The sequence below is a fragment of the Cucurbita maxima genome, unplaced genomic scaffold, assembly GCF_002738345.1.
Source record: "Cucurbita maxima cultivar Rimu unplaced genomic scaffold, Cmax_1.0 Cma_Scf00018, whole genome shotgun sequence".
In the NCBI taxonomy this organism is placed as follows: domain Eukaryota; kingdom Viridiplantae; phylum Streptophyta; class Magnoliopsida; order Cucurbitales; family Cucurbitaceae; genus Cucurbita; species Cucurbita maxima.
Window position 1 is genome coordinate 4,172,577 of NW_019272034.1, and position 20,078 is coordinate 4,192,654.

Consider the following 20,078-nt stretch of genomic DNA (forward strand, 5'->3'; position numbering starts at 1 on the left):
TCCATTTGGAACACCGTTATTCTTATCGTTAATTCCATACCAGGCCAGACCGAAACAAGCTAAGATATATACATTTTTTTAATCTTCTTAGCAATAGGTCCATTTGGAACACCGTTATTCTTATCGTTAATTCCATACTAGGCCAGACCGAAACAAGCTAAGATATATACATTCTAATTATGAAGAGGAGTCCTACGAACATATCTAAATAGATACTATGTTTACCATATCATTATCTTTAGAACAAAAAACACAAGTCATAGTTTACCATCACTGTATCCGTCATCCCTGTATCCTTACTTGTAGTACTAAAAACATTAGTTTTTATTTTTTATATTGCTATTTTCTAATAATTTTTTTATGGTTGAGATTGAACATGTCTATTTATTTTTTATTTTTTATATTTCTTCCTATGATTGATTTTTTATTTATTTATTTATTTATTTATTTATTTATGGTTGAGATTGAACATTTCAATAGACATTTGATGGAGTTATTTTTTATTTTTTATATTTCTTCATATTGATTGATTTTCTAATTATATCTAAATGGATACTATGTTTACCATTGGTGTATCCTTACCTCAACAGTTATTTGGACCCTATTCATACTTTAATGTTATTATTTTTTATTTTTTATATTGCACTTTTCTAATAATTTTTTTATGGTTGAGATTGAACATTTAAATAGACATTTGATGAAGTTATTTTTTATTTTTTATATTTCTCCTCATTTATTGATTTCTTAATTATTTTTTTTTATGATTTAGGTTTAACCATTATAGAATACTTTAGTCTTGAGTAGAGGAGTCAAAGACACCAGAGTTAAAGAATTGTTGTGCATTATAATATTATAATCTTTGACTTTTTTTTTCAATTAGATTGTTGCTAGTAGATAGTTGATGTAGTAGCAGTTAAATCGTTATATAACATAAAATTTAGAAATCAAAATGAAGATTGATTTCCGTCTAACAACATTGCATTAAGTTTACAAGTGAACAACATTATGAGGATGTTACTTTGCAAGACCAACATAACATCTAAATGAGTTATAGAAAAAGAGAAAAAACTTATTATCATAATGCAATCAAATGACGACGAAAAAAGGATGGTAGGAGAATCTCATTATCGCGAAGGAGAATGCAAAATATTTTAGTTTGTTTGTGTGTGATTTTATGTTGCTATTTATTAATTTATTATATTTTGTAAAATGACATTTAATCTATTGCGGTAGTAGTGCACAAGATAAAAATTAGAAGGACGAGACAATATAGATACTTTGAATTAGTTGTTTTTGTAATTTTAAAAAATGTTGTATCACATAATTAATGGGGTTGTTTTTGTAATCTTAAAAAAAGTATTTTTAGTATACTGACATTGTTTTTGTAATCTTAAAAAGAGTGTTTTTAGTATACTGAGATTGTTTTTGTAATCTTAAAAAAAGTGTTTTTAGTATACTGACAGCCCTGTCCTCTTACACAAGTCTATTGCATTCTTGTTTGTTTTTAGACCATTCTTGTTTGTTTTTAAAACATTCTTGTTTGTTAATGTAGAACTTATCCGGTAATCTTTGGGATCCCTTCTTCTACCACCGCTATTCTTATGTTCGTTAACGCAAAACTTAGGTAATCTTCTGGATCCCTCTTTCTACGACTGTCATCCTTGTGAATGCACAACTTCTATCAGGTAATCTTCCGAATCACTCCTTATACGACTATTCTTGTGTACGTAGAACAATTCTACTCCCACTTCCACCAATTCTGTTAATTAATTAATATCCTACATACAAGACAATATGAGATTTTACGATATTACAATATATTAAATTTTTATCTTTTATTTTACCCTATATTTATTACCATATTATAATTTATTGGATTTTTATCTTTTTTTTCTACTCTATATTTATTTATTTTTTGAGTTAGTTATTACAAATTTGAAAGTTTGAAAATTAAGAGACCAAAGAGAATTTTTATAAAAACATTCTTTATTTATTTTTTCTTTTTCTCTATTCTAAGGAGAGAAATTGTATTAAATCTTTTATAAAAATCTTCCATTTTTTTCTCTAAATTAATAGAAATATCATTTATTTTTATATTTAGGTGGAACATTTTAACGGTAGAAATCATGGAATACTTACTCCGGTTCGACATCAAAGAAGTGTAGAGTTAATATTGTTTAGTATAATATAATATAATAATCCTAATTTATTCGACATCATAGAGTTAATATTTTTTTAGTATAATATAATATGATAATCCTAATTTATAGAGTAGTTACTCCAATTCGACCTCAGAAAGGTTGTAAGTACGAAGAGTTAATATTTGTTAGTGTATTATAATATTATAATTCTAATTTTTTATAATATTATAATTCTAATTTTTTATAATATTATAATTCTAATTTTTTATAATATTATAATTCTAATTTATTATAATATTATAATCCTATGCTTTTTTATTTAGGTTGTTGTAGGGGTGGTTGTAATTTTAAAAAATGTTATTTAGGTTGTTGTAGGGGTGGTTGTAATTTAAAAAAATTGTGTAGGTTAGGATTAGTCCTATCATAATAGAAGTCTACCGCGGTTCTTAATTGTTTTTGGACCATTCTTATTTGTTGAGGTAGAACTTATAGGTAATCTTTTTATTTTCATTTCTAAATAGGTTTGTAAGTACGAAAAGTTAATATTTTTTTAGTGTATTATAATTATAAGTTATAAGTACGAAGCATTAATATTTTTTAGTGTATTATAATTTATTGTAATATTATAATCCTATTGTTTTTTATTTAGTATGTTGTTGGATCATGATTTTAGTGTATTATAATATAATAGCTATTAAATTTTTTACAACAAAATAAAAATTTATTTCAGGTTAACCCCAACCATAACTAGTTGATTTGTTAAACTGCACTCAAGATCAATTGCACACAAATGTACAAATCAATTATAGCAACAAATGGTTTGACTGGATTATTTGGATTATAAATAATTTGAGAATACTGTGTGAAACTCATTATCCATATACTTACCATCATTAGTAACTTGTTTTATTTTTACATATATTAGTTATTTGTACCCTATTTATCTTGGTTGTATTGAATCTAGGAATAGATTTAAGGGCAGTTATTTTTTATTTTATATATTTCTTTTTATTTATTGATTTTCTAATTATCTTTTTATGGTTTAGGTGAACATTTTGACTGTCGAGATCATGGAATACTTACTCATGTTCGGAGTCAAGGACATTACAGTAAGGTACATAAAGAGTTAAAAAGTTTTTGTATTATAATATTATAATCTTAACTATTTTTTTTCTTTCATATAGATGGTTGCTATTGAATGTTTGATGTAGTAGCTGTTGAATCATTATATAACATAACATTTAGAAATGAAAATAAAGATGTGTTTCAGTGCAACAATTAATTGATTGCGTTAAGTTTACAAGTGAACAAGATTCTGGAGGATGTTACATTTCAATATCAACAAAACTTTTAAATGGATCATAGAAAAGGAAGGAATGGTAGGAGAAACTCATTATCGAGAAGAAGACCATGCAATCAAATTATGACCGGAAAGGAATGGTAGGAGGAGTTCATTATCCATATATGGTCATAAGAGAGAATGCAAATGAGTGTAGTTTGTTTGTTTTTTTGTCTGTGTTATTTATTTGTTTATTATATTTTGTAACATAACATTTAATTTATTATGGTAGGATGAAAATTAATTCCTTAATAGGATGACTAGATGCTTCAAATTCAATACTTAGATAGTAAGTATCCCATATTTATTTTGTAATTTTAAACAAATTTTATAAATTAATTTATTGGGTTATTTTTGTAATCTTAAAAGATGTTTTTATTAAACGTGTTTAAGGCAGTATTAACTTATAATATATGTTTACACAATTAAAAATAAAAAACATTGAATTACATGCATATGGGCGGATTATGAAAAAAAAGAATAGTCAAAACCTTGTCAATATAAAAGAAGGTTTGAAACATTTGATTGAAAGATTATTTTACCCTATCATTAAAGGTCAAAAGGAGTCCGTCAAAAAGAAAAGGTCTGAAAAAAGATTATTTTACCTCTAAATGGGTGACAATTTTGTATGCTATTTTATAATTTTAAATAAAAATTTTCAAATAATTACTAAATTAATTTATTTGGTTGTTATTGTAATTTTAAAGAAATGTTTTAGGTAGTTTAAATAGGTTTAGGGTGACAATAAAAGGTATACTTGCTAAAAATAAAAAATATTAAATTTCATTGCACATCTATAAAAACATTGGATTATAAAAAAAATTATTTGGAATTATGCAAAAATAAATTCTGTCAAGGTTAAAATTATTTTACCCATCAAAATAATTTTAAAAATGAGTATGTTATTTTATAATTTTAAACAAAAATTTTAAAATAATTACTAAATTAATTTATTTGGTTGTTTATGTAATCTTAAAAAATGTTTTAGGTTTAAATGTGCTCCCGAGCCACCTATAAAAGCCAATAAGTTGGACCATTTTTATCTACTGTACCACTCAAAATAAAAAAATATAGCAGCAAAGAAAAAATATTGGATTATAAAAAACTAATAAATAAAAGTTTGTCGATACAATGAACATCTGAAGCATTTGATAGAAAGATTATCTTACCCATCTTTTAAATCATTTTTTTTTTAAATAATTGCTAAATTAATTTATTGGATTGTTTTTATAATCTTAAAAAATATTTGATGTATTTAGGGCAATTTATAGTGGAAGAATAGTTAAAAATAAAAAATATTGGATTATAGGTCTATTAGATTATAAAAAATTCAGAGTGACTGTAAAAATCTGTCGATACAAAAGAAGGTCCCAAACATTTGATATGGACAACAAATAAAAATATTGGATTATAAAAAACTTGGTATTATGCAAAAATCAATCAAAACATTGTCGATAGAAAAGAAGGTCTGATCATTTGATAGAAAGATTATCTTACCCTAGCAGAGTTTTCAGCTAGCCAGTCCATTACTAGTATGACGTCAAAATCCGTCATATCCACTACTTTTAAGTCTACGTGGATGGTTTGTCCAGCTATTACCACTTGTTCGTCTTTTACTCTATTTTTCATAACTAAGTCTACCTCTACTAGGGTACCGACCGACAATACGTGCATTAAGTGTTCTAACTAAGCTTATGATTTACTTATAACAATTCCCTACATTCTACCATATAATTCAGATAAACAAAACATAAATATCATAATGTAAAGACATGCATAACATCATATCACATTTCATACCGTATCATGTCATGCATCATTTAAAGCCAACCACATTAAATATATCCATAAGGATGAAGTAGGCTAGTCTACAAGATCTATAACTTGGGGATCTGATACGAACTGTAACGACCCAGATCCTGTCCTCTTTGGGCTTTCCCTTGAGGGGAGCGTCTGCTAGGGGAAGGTTTCCACACCCATATAAAGGGTGATTTATCCTGTCCTCTTTGGGCTTTCCCTTGAGGGGAGCGTCTGCTAGGGGAAGGTTTCCACACCCATATAAAGGGTGATTTGTTCTCCTCCAAATCCACCCCCCTTCGGGGAACAGTTTACTTTCGGGCTTCCCCTCAAGGCCTTAAAACGTGTCTGCTAGGGGAAGGTTTCCACACCCATATAAAGGGTGATTTGTTCTCCTCCAAATCCACCCCCCTTCGGNGAACAGTTTACTTTCGGGCTTCCCCTCAAGGCCTTAAAACGTGTCTGCTAGGGGAAGGTTTCCACACCCATATAAAGGGTGATTTGTTCTTTGTTCTCCTCCAAATCCACCCCCCTTCGGGGAACAGTTTACTTTCGGGCTTCCCCTCAAGGCCTTAAAACGTGTCTGCTAGGGGAAGGTTTCCACACCCATATAAAGGGTGATTTGTTCTCCTCCAAATCCACCCCCCTTCGGGGAACAGTTTACTTTCGGGCTTCCCCTCAAGGCCTTAAAACGTGTCTGCTAGGGGAAGGTTTCCACACCCATATAAAGGGTGATTTGTTCTCCTCCAAATCCACCCCCCTTCGGGGAACAGTTTACTAACGACCCAAATCCACCGCCGCCAGCAGATATTGTCCTCTTTGGGCTTCCACACCCTTATAAAGGGAGCAGATATTGTCCTCTTTGGGCTTCCACACCCTTATAAAGGGTGATTTGTTCTCTTCCAAATCCACCCTCCTTCGGGGAACAGTGAGAAGGCTAGCATATCGTCCGGTGTCTGGCTCTGATACCATTTGTAACGACCCAGATCCACCACCCGCAGATATTGTCCTCTTTGGGCTTTTCCTTTCGGGCTTCCCCTCAAGGCTTTAAAACGCGTCTGCTAAGGGGAAAGTTTCCACACCCTTATAAAGGGTGATTTGTTCTCCTTCCCAACCAATGTGGGACATTACAGCTCTCACTCAGTCTCGATTCTTTTATGTACCCTTTTTTACTCTGTCACATTTTGCTTTAGTTCTTCCCCAAACCACATCTTACCGGGAGAGGTATCAATTTGTAATGACCCATGTCCAGATTCAAAATTCGAATTTGGCATCTGTTGGTCGCTTTCGAGCATCCCTTACAACATGGCCACACATTACTTCGCACTTTTTAAGAGTTAAAGTTTCAAGAGGTAGGGGTGTACGAGTTGGTTGATGGGATTTTTGACCAATCCAAAAAATTTCACAACTCAACCCTCTATTTGTAGGTCACGTTGTTTTCTAAAAAAAATTTATTTATCCAATTTTAAATAAAAAAATTGGGGTCACCTTATAGCTTACTGGGCTTAGGAAGATAGAGCGGTGGTCCAGCACAAGATGATATACCTATAACCCAACCTCCTGCGACCATATTCTAGATGTCAAGTATGGCTCTGTGAAGACCACGTAGTAGGCCTAGACAGTATAGAGCACACCTTGGTGCAAACCACATAGTAGACTTAGACAATATTGTTACAAGGGCGGCCACTATAGGAATTAAGCACCCCACAAGTCAACCATTATCACAAGTGAGTTTGGTTAAGTTGGAAGTCAATAGATAAAATTTACTCTTGAGGTTTAGTTGGAGTCTTCACGAGCTAAGTTCCAATTATGAACTTTCAAAAGCATGATCTGTGCTCTATGCCACTCATAAGATATGGGGTGAAAGATATTCCTCTTGATGGAGCACCTAATAGATGACAAGTTGCTTTGGACTTTCGTGTTGAGGACCAAGTCCAGTAGCAACATGTGGTTATCAGACCATATTTACCACGCTCTAATCTATCCTATAGTCAGGATATGCATGCTCACAATGTGAAGGACGTGGAACTGTCAAGGTAATCCAGTGAACCTTGGGGTCGAGAATACCCGGAAAAAGAGGTCAAGTTATGGCCACGCCTTCGCCGTCTTGAGGGAGAAAGTCCATATGGGTGATAGTTAGAACCAACTCTTGTTTAGGTTATCTAAATTATAAAGAGTAGAGCTCGAGGATTACTTTCACATGAGGAAGGTGAGTTTATTGATAAGTTATTTTGACTTGATCAATGCCTTTTGGAAGATTAGGTTTAAACAAATCGAATGTTCATGAAACCTTCTTGTTATCGTCATTGTAGTCGTCTTTGACGATATGTCAATGTACACTAAGATGGAGTTAGTTGACAAATACCTAAGGGGAGTGATGGTGTTATGAACACATCAATTGTACGCTAAGTTCTCCAAGTACAAGTTTTGGCTGTCTGAGATGACACATGATGCTATGTGGTGTCAAGCAGAGGGTTCATAGTGGACCCGATTAAGATTGATGCAGTAACGAGGTTGCCAAAACTGACCACAGTCACTAAGTCACGTAGTTTCTAGGGGTATTACAGAAGGTTCGCACATGAGTTTTCCAGGATCTCTGCAGCGTTTACACAGGGAACCAAGAAAGGCAAGCCCTTTCGTTTGGTTGCCAACATGCAAACAGAGTTTCCAAGAAATTAAGTAAAGGTTGGTGATGACTGCACTAGTTCTCACAGTACCAAGTGTGCCCGAAAAACCTTGTAGCATATAGAGACGCCTCAGGTAAGGGTTTATGGTGCGTGCTTATGTAGAAGGGTAAGACAATAGCTTATGCTTCTAGGCAACTGAAGGAGTACACACGATATTACCCTACCCATGACCTTGAATTAGCAGCAACAATGTTTGCCTTGGAGACGTGGCAACATTATGAGCATGGAGAAAAACCGATATTTAAGGCGAAACTTCTTGAAATGCAAGTTAAGACAAGATTTAAAGGGAATTAAAAAAAGAAGAGAGAAATCCAGTGGAGTACCGGAATGACAGAATACGCCATAATTCAAAGTCCGCTTGAGGTAACATATGGATGTCCAGCTCATTTTGGTAATTAGTCACATACATAGGTGAGACTTTACTCGTGATCATTCTATTTTTGAGAAACTTCATGTAATTCATATCATCCAAGGCAAAATCTTAGTAGATATCTCATATAAAGAGTATTCTCACATGCAACTCACATCGTTAGTACATGACATGACCCAAATAGATGTAGTACATACCGAGAACCATTTTCGTCCGGCTATCTCAATTTTCATCCCTCCTCTAATTCATACCGTGGGAAAAAAAAAAAAAAAAAAGAAGAAACATGAACTTTCGGTGAGTCTCTATATGTTTTTTCTATCCTAGTTTTATTGCTTTATACAAAATAGTCTTCATTCCCCATTTACTACAAGAGGATGAAAATCCATTTTGTCCATATCTTTTTAATTCACTGACTGCATTAACTGGAGAGTTAATATTTTTTTAGTATATTATAATATTATAATCCAACTCCTTTTTTTCATTTAGGCTTGACCATGAGGTTTAGAAATCAAAATCAAGATTTGTTTGACGCTACACAACAACAAACGATAGTTGTTGATTACGTTAAGCTCGACCCAACTGTACAAGTTTCTTGAGAAGAAACTCATATTCATAGTAACAACAAATAGTTCAACTAGATTATAAATAATGGGGAATAATAGGTAAAGCTCATTATCCATATAAAATGAGAAGAGGAAACAAATGAAGGTAAAATATTTTATTTTATCTCTATTTTTTTATTATATTTTTTTATTTTGTAAAATGACATTTAATTTATGAGAGTAGCTCATGCTCAAAATAAAAATTATTTCATTTAAAAAGATAGACACGAAAGTGATGACGGTCACATAAAGGTTATAGGATTTTATTTTGTGTCTGTTTATCTATTATTTTGTAAAATGATATTTAATTTATGATAGTAGGTCGTGCCCAAAATAAAAATTATTTCATTTAAAAAGATATACACGAAAGTGATGACGTCCCACCAAGATTATAGAAGCTGGAGATGAATTCATAAAGAAAAGTGTAGATACCCATAGTACATATATGTACCAATAGCTACCGTACATATATGTATGTACCTATATACATGCATGTAGATAGTCTTTGTGTTCGATTCTCTAAATTTGTTTGCTTTCTCGCCTCCATGAGAATGAGTTTTTTCTACTATTCCCTCCTATCTATAATTAATACTTTGTGCCTGAATTTTTCTCCGGAGATGAATGATTTTTTTCTACTGTAATCTCGTGGTGGTTACGTTGAAATGTATGGATTATTTTAAGAACTACTCAGTGACTTCGTCATTGGGGTTAGATGCAAGCACATACAATCATGAGTGGTAACTATCATATCAATCTATATTCCTTAGACATTATATTCTATATTTACTGTTTTACACACGGTCCGCACGTGCAAATATGGACCCACTAGTCGGTTTGCACACCTCCTAGGCACCTTTGGCGAGCATTCCCTGGGAGCTAGTGATGTCGGACACCCATTAGGAATAGCGACCGTCGCACCATTATAATAAATATAATGATTGTTTCCCTGCCTCGTAGGATAATATTATAATAATTTTGTAGTATATTATAATATTATAATCCCACGTACATATATGTATTGTTACGAATGAGAAGGTCTGATATCATGTTAAGAATGAAAAACAAGAGTGAGATTGAAAGTCCAAGTAACAAAATCATTAATGTTTAGAAGGTTTAAATAGATAACAACTATCAACTTACTCCAAATGAGAGAAAATATACTAATAACCAAATCTAGAAAACAAGAAAAATATATAAAATATATGCATCTGTCAAATGCTCGATACTCGATTTCTGCTGATAATCTGGAGACATTGATTTGTTTTTTAGACTTCCAAGAAATAATTGGATTTCAAGAGAATATGTAAAACCAAGTATTTGTTGATGATTTGTACAAATTGTTTTGCTTTTTACCCTTCCAAGAAATAATTGAATTTCACTAGAAGATGCAGAGATTCAAAGCCCCGCAATAGACCGCAATGATTTACTCTAGGATTGGTAATTTGTCCCATTTAATTTGATTGGAACAAGTGAATAATGATTTACTCAAGTAATTTGTCCCATTTAATGAAGATTGGAACAAGTGAATATCTTACCCAATCACTTCTTGGTTGATGCATAAATGATATACTTCAGGATTGATAATTTGATTGGAGCAAAGTGAATATCTTGGATCAGAGTGATGAATATAATAATAATATGTTAAATAAACATATGAAGTTTTGAAGCTGGATTCAGTTGATTTCGCCCTAAAGTAAAATTTGATATTTAAGAACACGAAGATCAACGTACCCCTCGAATCACTTTAGAGGTTTATGGGCATGGGCTACTTTAAGTATCAAGTTCCGGATTTGTTTCTCTTGAATCACTTGAGAGGCTTATGGGGTATCAAGTTCCTGATTCGTTCCCCTTGAATCAGTTCAGGTTTATCAGCATTGGCTCATTTAAATATCAAGTTCTTGATTTGTTCCCCATGAATCACTTGAGAGGTTTATGGGCATGGCCTACATATCAAGTTCCTTATTTTATTGTTGAGAGGAAACATATTGATGATTTGTTGTTCTCAATGGGGGACAATCGCTATACAAACTAGATCAACGAGGGACAATTGCTATAGAGACCAGAAATAAAAACTTGAATACAGAGGGCAAAAAATACAAATACTGTAATCAAAATCAAAAGAAAAGAAAGAAAGGAAAGAAAAGATGGAATACATGTTGGTAATAAACTTAAATGAAAAAAAAAGTAGTTTTAATTTGGTTAATTTTGTAAAGTTTTTGAAATTGAGTTGTAAAAGATGGGTTTATGGGATTACCATATATTTAGCTTTCGAAAACATATAAATTAATTTGTTTTCCACCATAAATAAAAAAGGTAGGATAGCGATATTTATCCTTTAGAAAACCTATAAATTACTTTGTTTTCCACGCTCAAGAGTAGAGTAAAAGAGCATCAGTTTTTCAGAATTCTGTCTCCTTGTCTCTTCCCTCCGACATCTCTTTCACAGTTTCGTGAGTCTTATTTTAACAAATTAATATCAGACGAGCTTTTATTTCCTACAAATTGGCATCATAGCGAGTTTTATTTTCAACAAATTGGTATTAGAGCTGATGGCGAATAGTGATGGGACAAATGCCGCTACCACGATTAACGAAAACGAACTACGAGAATTGAGCATCCAAATGAAAGCTCTTCTCGGTTCTCAAGACGCATGAGAGGTGGTCGAAGAAGATTTCGAAGAACCAAATGATACCACGGGTTATACGGCAGTGCAAAACAAGACGTTAAAAGAATTGCGATTAAAGGATAAGACAACATTATGCTGCCATTTTTAGGGCCATTCTTGTGTATGCTTGATTATCACGTAATCTTCTAGATCCCTCTTCTACGGTCATTTTTGTCATTCTTGCCATACTTGTGAACACAGAACTTGAGGTAATATTTCGGATCCCTCCTTCTACGGCCATTCCATTCCATTGTGAACCAAAAATTGATTATTCCATTCCATTGTGAACGCAAAACTTGATTATTAGGTAATCTTCCGATCCCTCCTACTACGGCCATTCTTGTCATTCTTGTGAACGCAAAACTTGATTATCGAGTAATCTTCTCATCCCTCCTTTTGTGGTCATTCTTGCCATTCTTGTGCATGCATAACTTGATTATCAGGTAATCTTCCAGATACCTCTTGCCATTCTTGTGAACGCAGGAATTGAGGTGATCTTCCGAATCCCTGATCTTCTTTCCATTCTTGTGAACACAAAGCTTGATTATTAGGTAATCTTCCGATCCCGTCTTCTACGGCCATTCTAGTCATTCTTGTGAACGCAGAACTTGTATTAAATAAAAGTTATGGTCCTCCTTAAATTCTGTCGGCCATTTTTGGCTAACTTTGGGCGAAGTTTTAGCCCACTTTTTCTATTTTGTAATTATGTTTGTTATTTAAAGAATTTAACTAATGAGAAATAAAACATCGAGTCTTCAACAAATCTCTCCCTCTCTTCTTTTACTTTAGCTATTTTTTCTTTCAAAGAAACCTTCCTTCGGCCAGTTTTTCATCGACGTTTTCTTCCGAATTGCCAGAGTTAACAAGTGGTATCAGAGCTCGGTTGAAGCCATCGGTGGTATATCATTACAGAAGAACCAATCTTATCAACTGTCAAGTTGAATAGCTCAAGTGGTTAGAGCGTCGACCTAACAACACACAGGTCTCAGGTTTGAGTAGAAGAAAATGCAAGGCGTGAAAACACACACATCGTGGGATCCATCCCGTGTCGTGCAGGCTCACTCACTCCTCCACGTCGAGTGTTCACTCATATTGGCGATAGGGACGACCAGCACGAGCACCAGCGACGGATCCTCGACATAGGGGCAAACAAACCATATGACCGGGTCTAGATCTTGTGTGGTCTTCAAGCTCGACTCGGCGGGGATTTGTGGGACGGTGAAATTTGGCGATGGCTCCGTCATCTCAAGATCAAAAGGGCGCTGAGTGATCTTGGGGTGTAAAATACTATGCAGGGAGAGGAAAGGAGGAAAGGAGAAACTCAAGCTGGTCAGCTATAGTGATAATGACATGGCTGGTGACGTTGATGATCGTAAGAGCACCAGCAGAATGATCTACTTCCTCTCAGGCGGCGCGATCTGCTGGCAATCAACAAAATAGAAGGTAGTTGCTTTGTCTTCCTGCGAAACAGAATACATCGTCGGTAAAATTTGAAGAACGAGATTATTAAATAAAAGTAAATTTAGTTGCCTTAAATTTAGTTGTTTTGACCTTTCAAAGTTCTGTCCCTCTCTTCTTTTACTTCTGCTATTTTTTCTCTCTAAGAAACCTTCCTTCGGCCAGTTTTTTGTCGACGTTTTCCTCTGAATTGCCAGAGTCAACACTTGATTATCAGGTAATCTTTCGATCCATACTTCTACAGTGATTCTTTTGAACGCAGAACTTGATTATCAAGTAATCTTCTGGATCCCTCCATCTACGCCATTCTGCCAATCTTGTCATTCTTGTGAACGCAGAACTTAAGGTAATCTTCCAGTTCCCTCCATCTACGGCCACACTTGTCATTCTTGCCATTCTTGTCATTCTTGTTCCCTCCATCTACGGCCACTCTTGTCATTCTTGTTCCCTCCATCTACGGCCACTCTTGTCATTCTTGTCATTCTTGTGAACGTAGAACTTGATTATCAGGTAATCTTCCAGATCCCTCCTTCTTTCCTTAGATTTCGTGAGTTGTTTTTTACTCTTGAAAAATGTGAATTAACGCTCCCGGTTTAATGGAAGAGCGTAATTTTTAGGGTCATTTGGCCAACTTTGGGCCCAAGTTTGTGCCCACGACTAATTTAGGAAAAGTTTGTTATTTAAATACGTTAAAGTGAATCAAATAACAAATGGGGTCTTCCGCAAATATCTCTCTCTTTTCTTTTCTGTTATTTTTTCTTGGAAGAAGATTTCCTTCGGCCAGTTTTTACTCGACGTTTTCCTCTCGATTGTCAGAAGTCAACAAGTGGTAGTAGAGCCTGGTTTAATCCATCGGTGGTATATCATTGCGGAGGAGCTAACTTTATCAATAGTCAAGCTAAATAGCTCAAGTGGTTAGATTGTCGACCTAACAACACACAGGTCTTAGGTTCAATTAGAACAAAATGCAAAGTGCAAAAATACACACATCGTAGGGTCCATCCCGAGCAATAGTCCATCCCGAGCAGGCTTGCTCACTCCTTCACCCTCTCTCCTCAGTTCCTTCTCTCTATTGGCAACTAACCTCTCATCCCTTCCCAATCGATAATTTTATATAATACTCCAGCCACGTGCTACCCATATTTTTAGGTAAAGGCAAGGCCCCCCATGTACGGCTGACGGTGAACGTTGCGAAGGCCATGGAAGTCTTAGGGAGGGCTGGTAGTGTCGTAGGAGTCTTGTTTAGACTCTTTCGAATGATAGTTAAAATTGCAATTCTTCCTCATAAGTTACTTGTTGATTTATTTCTTAGTTAGGTTGTCGCTATTGTTTTTCTCGGATATGAACTACTTATAATAATGAACATGTCGTCGCTATTGAGGTTGTCATACATAAATTTTCGTACTTTTGTCATACGAGTGCAAGGTAACGCCGCTAATTAGTTTAGAGAAAATTAGGGGTGTTACACTGGATATCGGTTGGTCCATCCTCTTGTACACATACTGCAACTTCTTCCGTGATTCGTGCAGATTCCACTGTCTTCTTCACGCATTCCTTTAATGGATCTTCCTTCAAATCTAGCCCTGACACTGACGCCTAAAGGAGTGGATTGGGGTCCCACATCAATTGAAGAACAGAACAAGTGAAGGGGTAGATGAATTGTGAGATCATGTTGATTAGGGAAAAGAACGAAACATTCTTTATAATTGTGAGATCACACACTCTAACAGATGCATTTTAAAAATATCGAGGGAAAGTCCGAAAGGAAAAGCCAAAAACTCTTCGTAGTAGATGTATTTTAAAAACTTTGAAGAAGAGTTCGAAAATGAAAGTCTAACAATGACTACTCGCTAGTTGTGAGCAATTTTGATATGTGGTAAGAGCTTAATTATAAAGTCAAACAATGCAGCCCAGTCCACACATCCTCGGGTCGAACCAGTGACTTGACCCACAACCTACACCTCGATCCGACCCATGACCCCTGCCTGAGTTGGCTCGGTCTGTCAAATTTTGACCCTGTTCTATTATTTCAGATGGTTTCCTACCACTTTGGACCCTCCCAGAACCATTTTTGACGTTACAGGAAGCACTTGAGGTCAATATGGCCATGGTCTGGCCAATTTAAAGTATTTTAAACTAAGTTAGATGGCTGTACAACAAGGATTGAAATTGTAGAACTAGGATATGAAAGGGAGTAACAGTTAGCAAGTGAAACCGGCATTTCATATCAGAACTTCTTCAACGGAGCATATAACTAATTTGATCGACTCAACCCAGCTCAACTCAGACAGTTAATTTACAGTCTTCAAAAATTTAGAATGGGCGATGATCCTCTCAAAACTTCTAAAGTTATACATATCATGATATTACACTCTCAACTATATCTTACATGGAACCCTACTAAGCATACATTCATTCAGTCATTCAGTCATTCATTCGTCCTCTTCATCAGAACTAGCATATGCCAAACCTAGTAAACTCTTCACTGGATTTTCAGCTTCTTTCTCGCCTTCACTTTTGTCTGTTTTTGATGGTAAGGCCTTCTTCTCTTTCACCTTTTCATTCTCACTCTCATGCTTCGGATTTGATAACTCTGCTGGACTTGAAACTCTGGGCCTTTTCGGTTTCACTTCAACTACCCTTTTCAGGAGATCCTGCTGCCTGCATTTAAGAAATTATTGATCTCACATATGGGTGATGTACACAGGTAAGCAGCCAGCTTCTTTGGAAAAATTCAAGCGCAATGAGTTAAGTGGCATAGAGACAGAGAGACCTAATTCCACTCTTTGGCTTTGGCTCCACACGAAGAGCCAAGGGAACAGATGCAGGTGCAGAATCAGCCAAACTAGCCGCTTTGTAATTATTTGTTAAGGGAAAAATGACACTCTTTACTACTACCATATGCTTGAAACCACACATTTAACCATTTGGTAAGAGAGAAAGAGGAGAGAAAGATCTCTCATTTCCAATTCTTATGTCGGGAGGGATAAACAACAGTGTTCTGGATTCACTGACGGCACAACCTTCCGCAGATTGGCACCTTTGAGATATAACTATAAACAAGCATCAAAGGGTTCATACGGAATTTACTTTATCTTTTAATTTGAATAAATATGAGTTTTGTTATGAAAAGGATATCTTAAATGCTGCAAAGGCTCGTTTCTCGGTGCGTCTGAGGAGGCGCTCTGCATCCTCCTCAGCTTCCATCTGCTCCTTGAGATAGAGCAAATCATCACTGTCCAAGGCTGCAAACTCCAAACTCAAGTCAATATCAAGAATCCAAAACTAATATTAAAAATTGTTAGGGGATACGCTTACAAAAAAAACACACAGATTGAAAGAGAAAGAGAAGGTTACCGCCACGTCCATGAAGGTAACCACCACGTTCTCCTGCAACCTCTTGCATCTGCTTGTATCATCCACCCGGTAACAAAAGCCAAGATCCCTGCCAGGGCATGTTATTAGAGAACTTTCCTCAGGATCACACAAGAGAAACCAAGCAAAAGCTATTACATTACTCAAAAGCTATAATGAGAAAATGTGGGAAACCTGGATATAACAAAAACTGGGGAAAAGATCAAAGCAAGAAATGGATAAAGAGCACAATAAGCCAATATAATTTCACAGTTTCAGCCTACAGGATTAACAAATAGCTTGGAATAAAATCTATACCAAATAAGGGCGCTACAAGCCGAACTCCAAAACATATAATTCATATACGACACCTTTTGGTCTTAAAAGCTAGGTGTATTAACAAAAATATCAATCTTGCAGATACATCTCTGTAATGACAAGGGAAGCAATCACCTGCGGAACTACATCAGTAAACCAACCTTGAGATCACTCTTGAGATAACCAGTATTATACATGTTCATACATATATGACAGATTTGGAATTTGGCCTTTTTAGATGCAAAAAGGATAATCAATACAGTAGGACATACATGCTGGATTGAGAAAATGAAAACTTAAAGCTTCATTACATGTCAAGCTGGCTCTACAACACAATGTCAACCGTGCTACATCTGCCGATCAAAATCCAGCTCCATGAAATTATGTTTTTATTCTACAACACAAGGATATTTTTATTCTACAACACAATGTCAACCGTTAAATGTTCTATTTGTGAGAATTTAGTCTTAATACATTCCAAGATTAAGAAACATTGGCTACTCAGAGAAGCATGAAAGCTCTATCCAAAAGGCCTATCTCCCGATCAAAATCCATCTCTGTCTAAGGAAGTTAAGAAGTAGAGTATGACAACAGAAAGTGGCAACAAAAATTAAATAAAAAAAAATCTTAAGCCAGCGAACTAAAAGGAAAGGAATGAGCCACCATCACTTATGATCCCACAGGTTGCTCATATCTTAAGTAATAGAACCCTTGTCAGTTGAAATTGATAACAGTATTGCTACACTACAAACATGGTGTTGTTCTGCCTCTTCTTTTTTTTTTCTCTCTCTCTCTCTCTCTCTTTTTTTTTTTTTTTTCCATTTTTCTTTTCAACAACTGGAGGGTTGGAGCCTTCTAGCATTATGTTCATGACCCACCCAATTAATCCTCGGAGAGGCTTAGTTGACCAAAGGCTAGCTCCAAGACAACATGACATTTTTTTTCTTGAAGACCTAAGTTAAAAACTTGAAAGCAGACAGTTCTATAAGATTTATAAAATTATAAGTAATCAAGGGTCCAAAGCATCCAAAGAAGATGTACAAAGCTAGGCATCATAATCCATATGTTGTATGCCATCTACCAGTAATTAACTTCCAAACTTACAGAAGAAAGGAGGGTGACAATTAGTCAATACTGTGTCAGTCACAAGTAAAGAACTACAACCCCATTTGATAACCATTTAGCTCTTAGTTTTGGAAAATTGTGCTTCTTTCCTATGAAAAGATTTGAATTTTTAGCCAAATTTCAAAAGCAAAAACAAACATGTAAAAACTACCCTTTTACCATTTTCAAATATTGGCTTGGATTTTGAAAACATCTATAAAAGGTAGATAAGAATACAAAGAAACTCATAAGAGAAAGTAGTGTTTATAAGCTTAATTTTCAAAAATCAAATAGTTACCAAACACGACCTACATTAACAAGCTTTGGTTTGGAAGAAAAAGAAACGAGGAACTTGTCAATGTGCTCTGTGACATGCTCTTAGTCTCAACTGAAGTTCCTGATGCCCTCATTTGCATATCATAATTTATTCAACAGAACAGTTCATTGTGCTGTGTCTCCTTTTGATTGATTTTAAGACTATTCGGAAGAATGAGAATGGCGCCTACACTAATGAATATCTTCAAGTTGAAGAGTCAATTTCCTCCCTTTTTCTATTTAAAACAACAAAATACCTTAGTTTTTTTTTGTAAAACAGAAGGGTTAAAATAGTATGTAATCGATTCAATGTCCAATTACAACTAGTGAGAATCTGATTAACAGAACAAACTCCGACGAAATTCTCCAGTTTTACCTTAATATTGATCAGTCCAATTCGGCAAAATGATGACTCGAAGAAACTGATTAAAGATTATACGATGAAAATAAAAAGACAGAAAAGAGAACTTAATTATTCAAGAACTAAACGAAAGAGGGTGGTTGAGGCAAAATTGCGCTAACCTTCGCAACCATTCGTTGAAACGTGATATCTTCATCGTCTATCTTATCCTTCCCTTTACCCCACTTCTTGTCTGTAATTGCAAACCGCAATGGGAAAAGGCAGACACAGAAAAACAAAAATAAGAACAAGGATCATAAGTCAAGTATAATAATTTCATGTGGGTACCTTTTGGGTCGGAGAGATTGGTGTATTCCCGAACTTCCTTTCCAGCCATTGCTATGAATCTCAATCTCAATCTCTTTCCTTGGAACTAGAAAATCCAGAGGAAAACCCTTGAGCAGGCTCCCTCCCTCTACGCCTCTCTGATTCTGAGAGAGATTGAGCAGCGAAACCAAGAAGCAGAAGGCAAAATTTTCTTGCGTTGGTGCGAGAGAAGCAATTAAGCTATGAATCTTCGAGAGGGGTAATTAGAATTTGGGCTCAACGTCTGTGCCCCAAAATTATTGGGCTTTTCAGGTATGGGCCATAGCCCATTAATTTACTAAAGTGTTTGTAGTGTATGGATATAGTTGGATGTGTTGTCCGAATACGATACACTTTTGAATATTGTTAGGCATGATTTTATCAAAAATAATTCAGGGGTAAAACATGTATCATCAAATATTTAATCCCTCTTTACAAATTAATTTATTAATTGAAAAAATTAATATCTCCTAAAATAATCGTAAGCCATTCAATCATAAATGTAAGTTATTAATTTATTAATTGTATTAACTCTTAAGATAATCATAAGCAATTCAATTATAAGGGTAAGTTATGAACTCCTGTCTGTGAGCGCTAATTCTATAATTTGCATAAATGAGAATGACCCTTATATTTGATTGAATCCAAAAGTTAAAAACTTAATTTCACAAGATAAAATTCACTTATTTTCATATCGGAGTAAGTAGATAACTCTATGTTCTTGTTGGCTCGAGACAAACTTAGTTTATAGAGCAACCCGAGCTTCAATGATGGCTTCGAATTTTAAATTTTGTATAGATTAGGATATTTTTTTTAAATCAAAGAAATTTCCCTTTCCATTTAATTTTTTTTATATATATAATAAGTGAAAATATTTATAAAAAAATGTTTAGTAAGGCGAGAAAATAGAAAAAATATTTATTGACGCCAGCAAAATGCTGAATGATGACGCCAGCAAAATGTTAGAAATCATTCAATTGAAAAATCAGGTAAATTAGAAAAAAAGTTACTTTTTTACTTTTTTACTTTTTTTTTTTTTTTTTTTTTTTTTTTTTTTTTTTTTTTTTTTTTTTAGGGCATTCATTCAAAAATTGCAATTAGTTGAGAGGGAGAAAAAAGTGGCGTGGACATTACTTTTGCTTATTCCACTCCAATTTTGCCAAATTCAACCGTCAATAAAAAAAATATTTAATTTAGAATTTTAGAATTTAAAGTTGAGAAC

General features: G+C 34.4%; 1 protein-coding gene across 1 annotated transcript; it reads right to left on the minus strand.

Annotated features, from left to right (window-relative positions):
* Nucleotides 1-15,289: 15,289 nt before the first annotated feature.
* LOC111492966 lies at nt 15,290-19,043 on the minus strand. Its single transcript, XM_023142515.1, has 6 exons — nt 18,839-19,043; nt 18,673-18,743; nt 16,417-16,465; nt 16,198-16,304; nt 15,833-15,915; nt 15,290-15,720 (listed from the first exon to the last, which is right to left on the minus strand). The coding sequence occupies exons 1-6, from the start codon at nt 18,885-18,887 to the stop codon at nt 15,492-15,494; spliced, it is 588 nt and encodes a 195-aa protein (XP_022998283.1). The 5' UTR covers nt 18,888-19,043; the 3' UTR covers nt 15,290-15,491.
* Nucleotides 19,044-20,078: the final 1,035 nt, after the last annotated feature.

Excerpts from the sequence above, each read along its gene's own strand:
- LOC111492966 (XM_023142515.1), bottom strand. The coding sequence starts at position 18,887 with ATGGCTGGAAAGGAAGTTCGGGAATACACCAATCTCTCCGACCCAAAA. Across the intron at positions 16,305-16,416 it reads TTACCTTCATGGACGTGGCG|CCTTGGACAGTGATGATTTG; the intron begins GTAACCTTCTCT and ends TGGAGTTTGCAG. Across the intron at positions 15,916-16,197 it reads GAGCCTTTGCAGCATTTAAG|AAAGCGGCTAGTTTGGCTGA; the intron begins ATATCCTTTTCA and ends ACAAATAATTAC.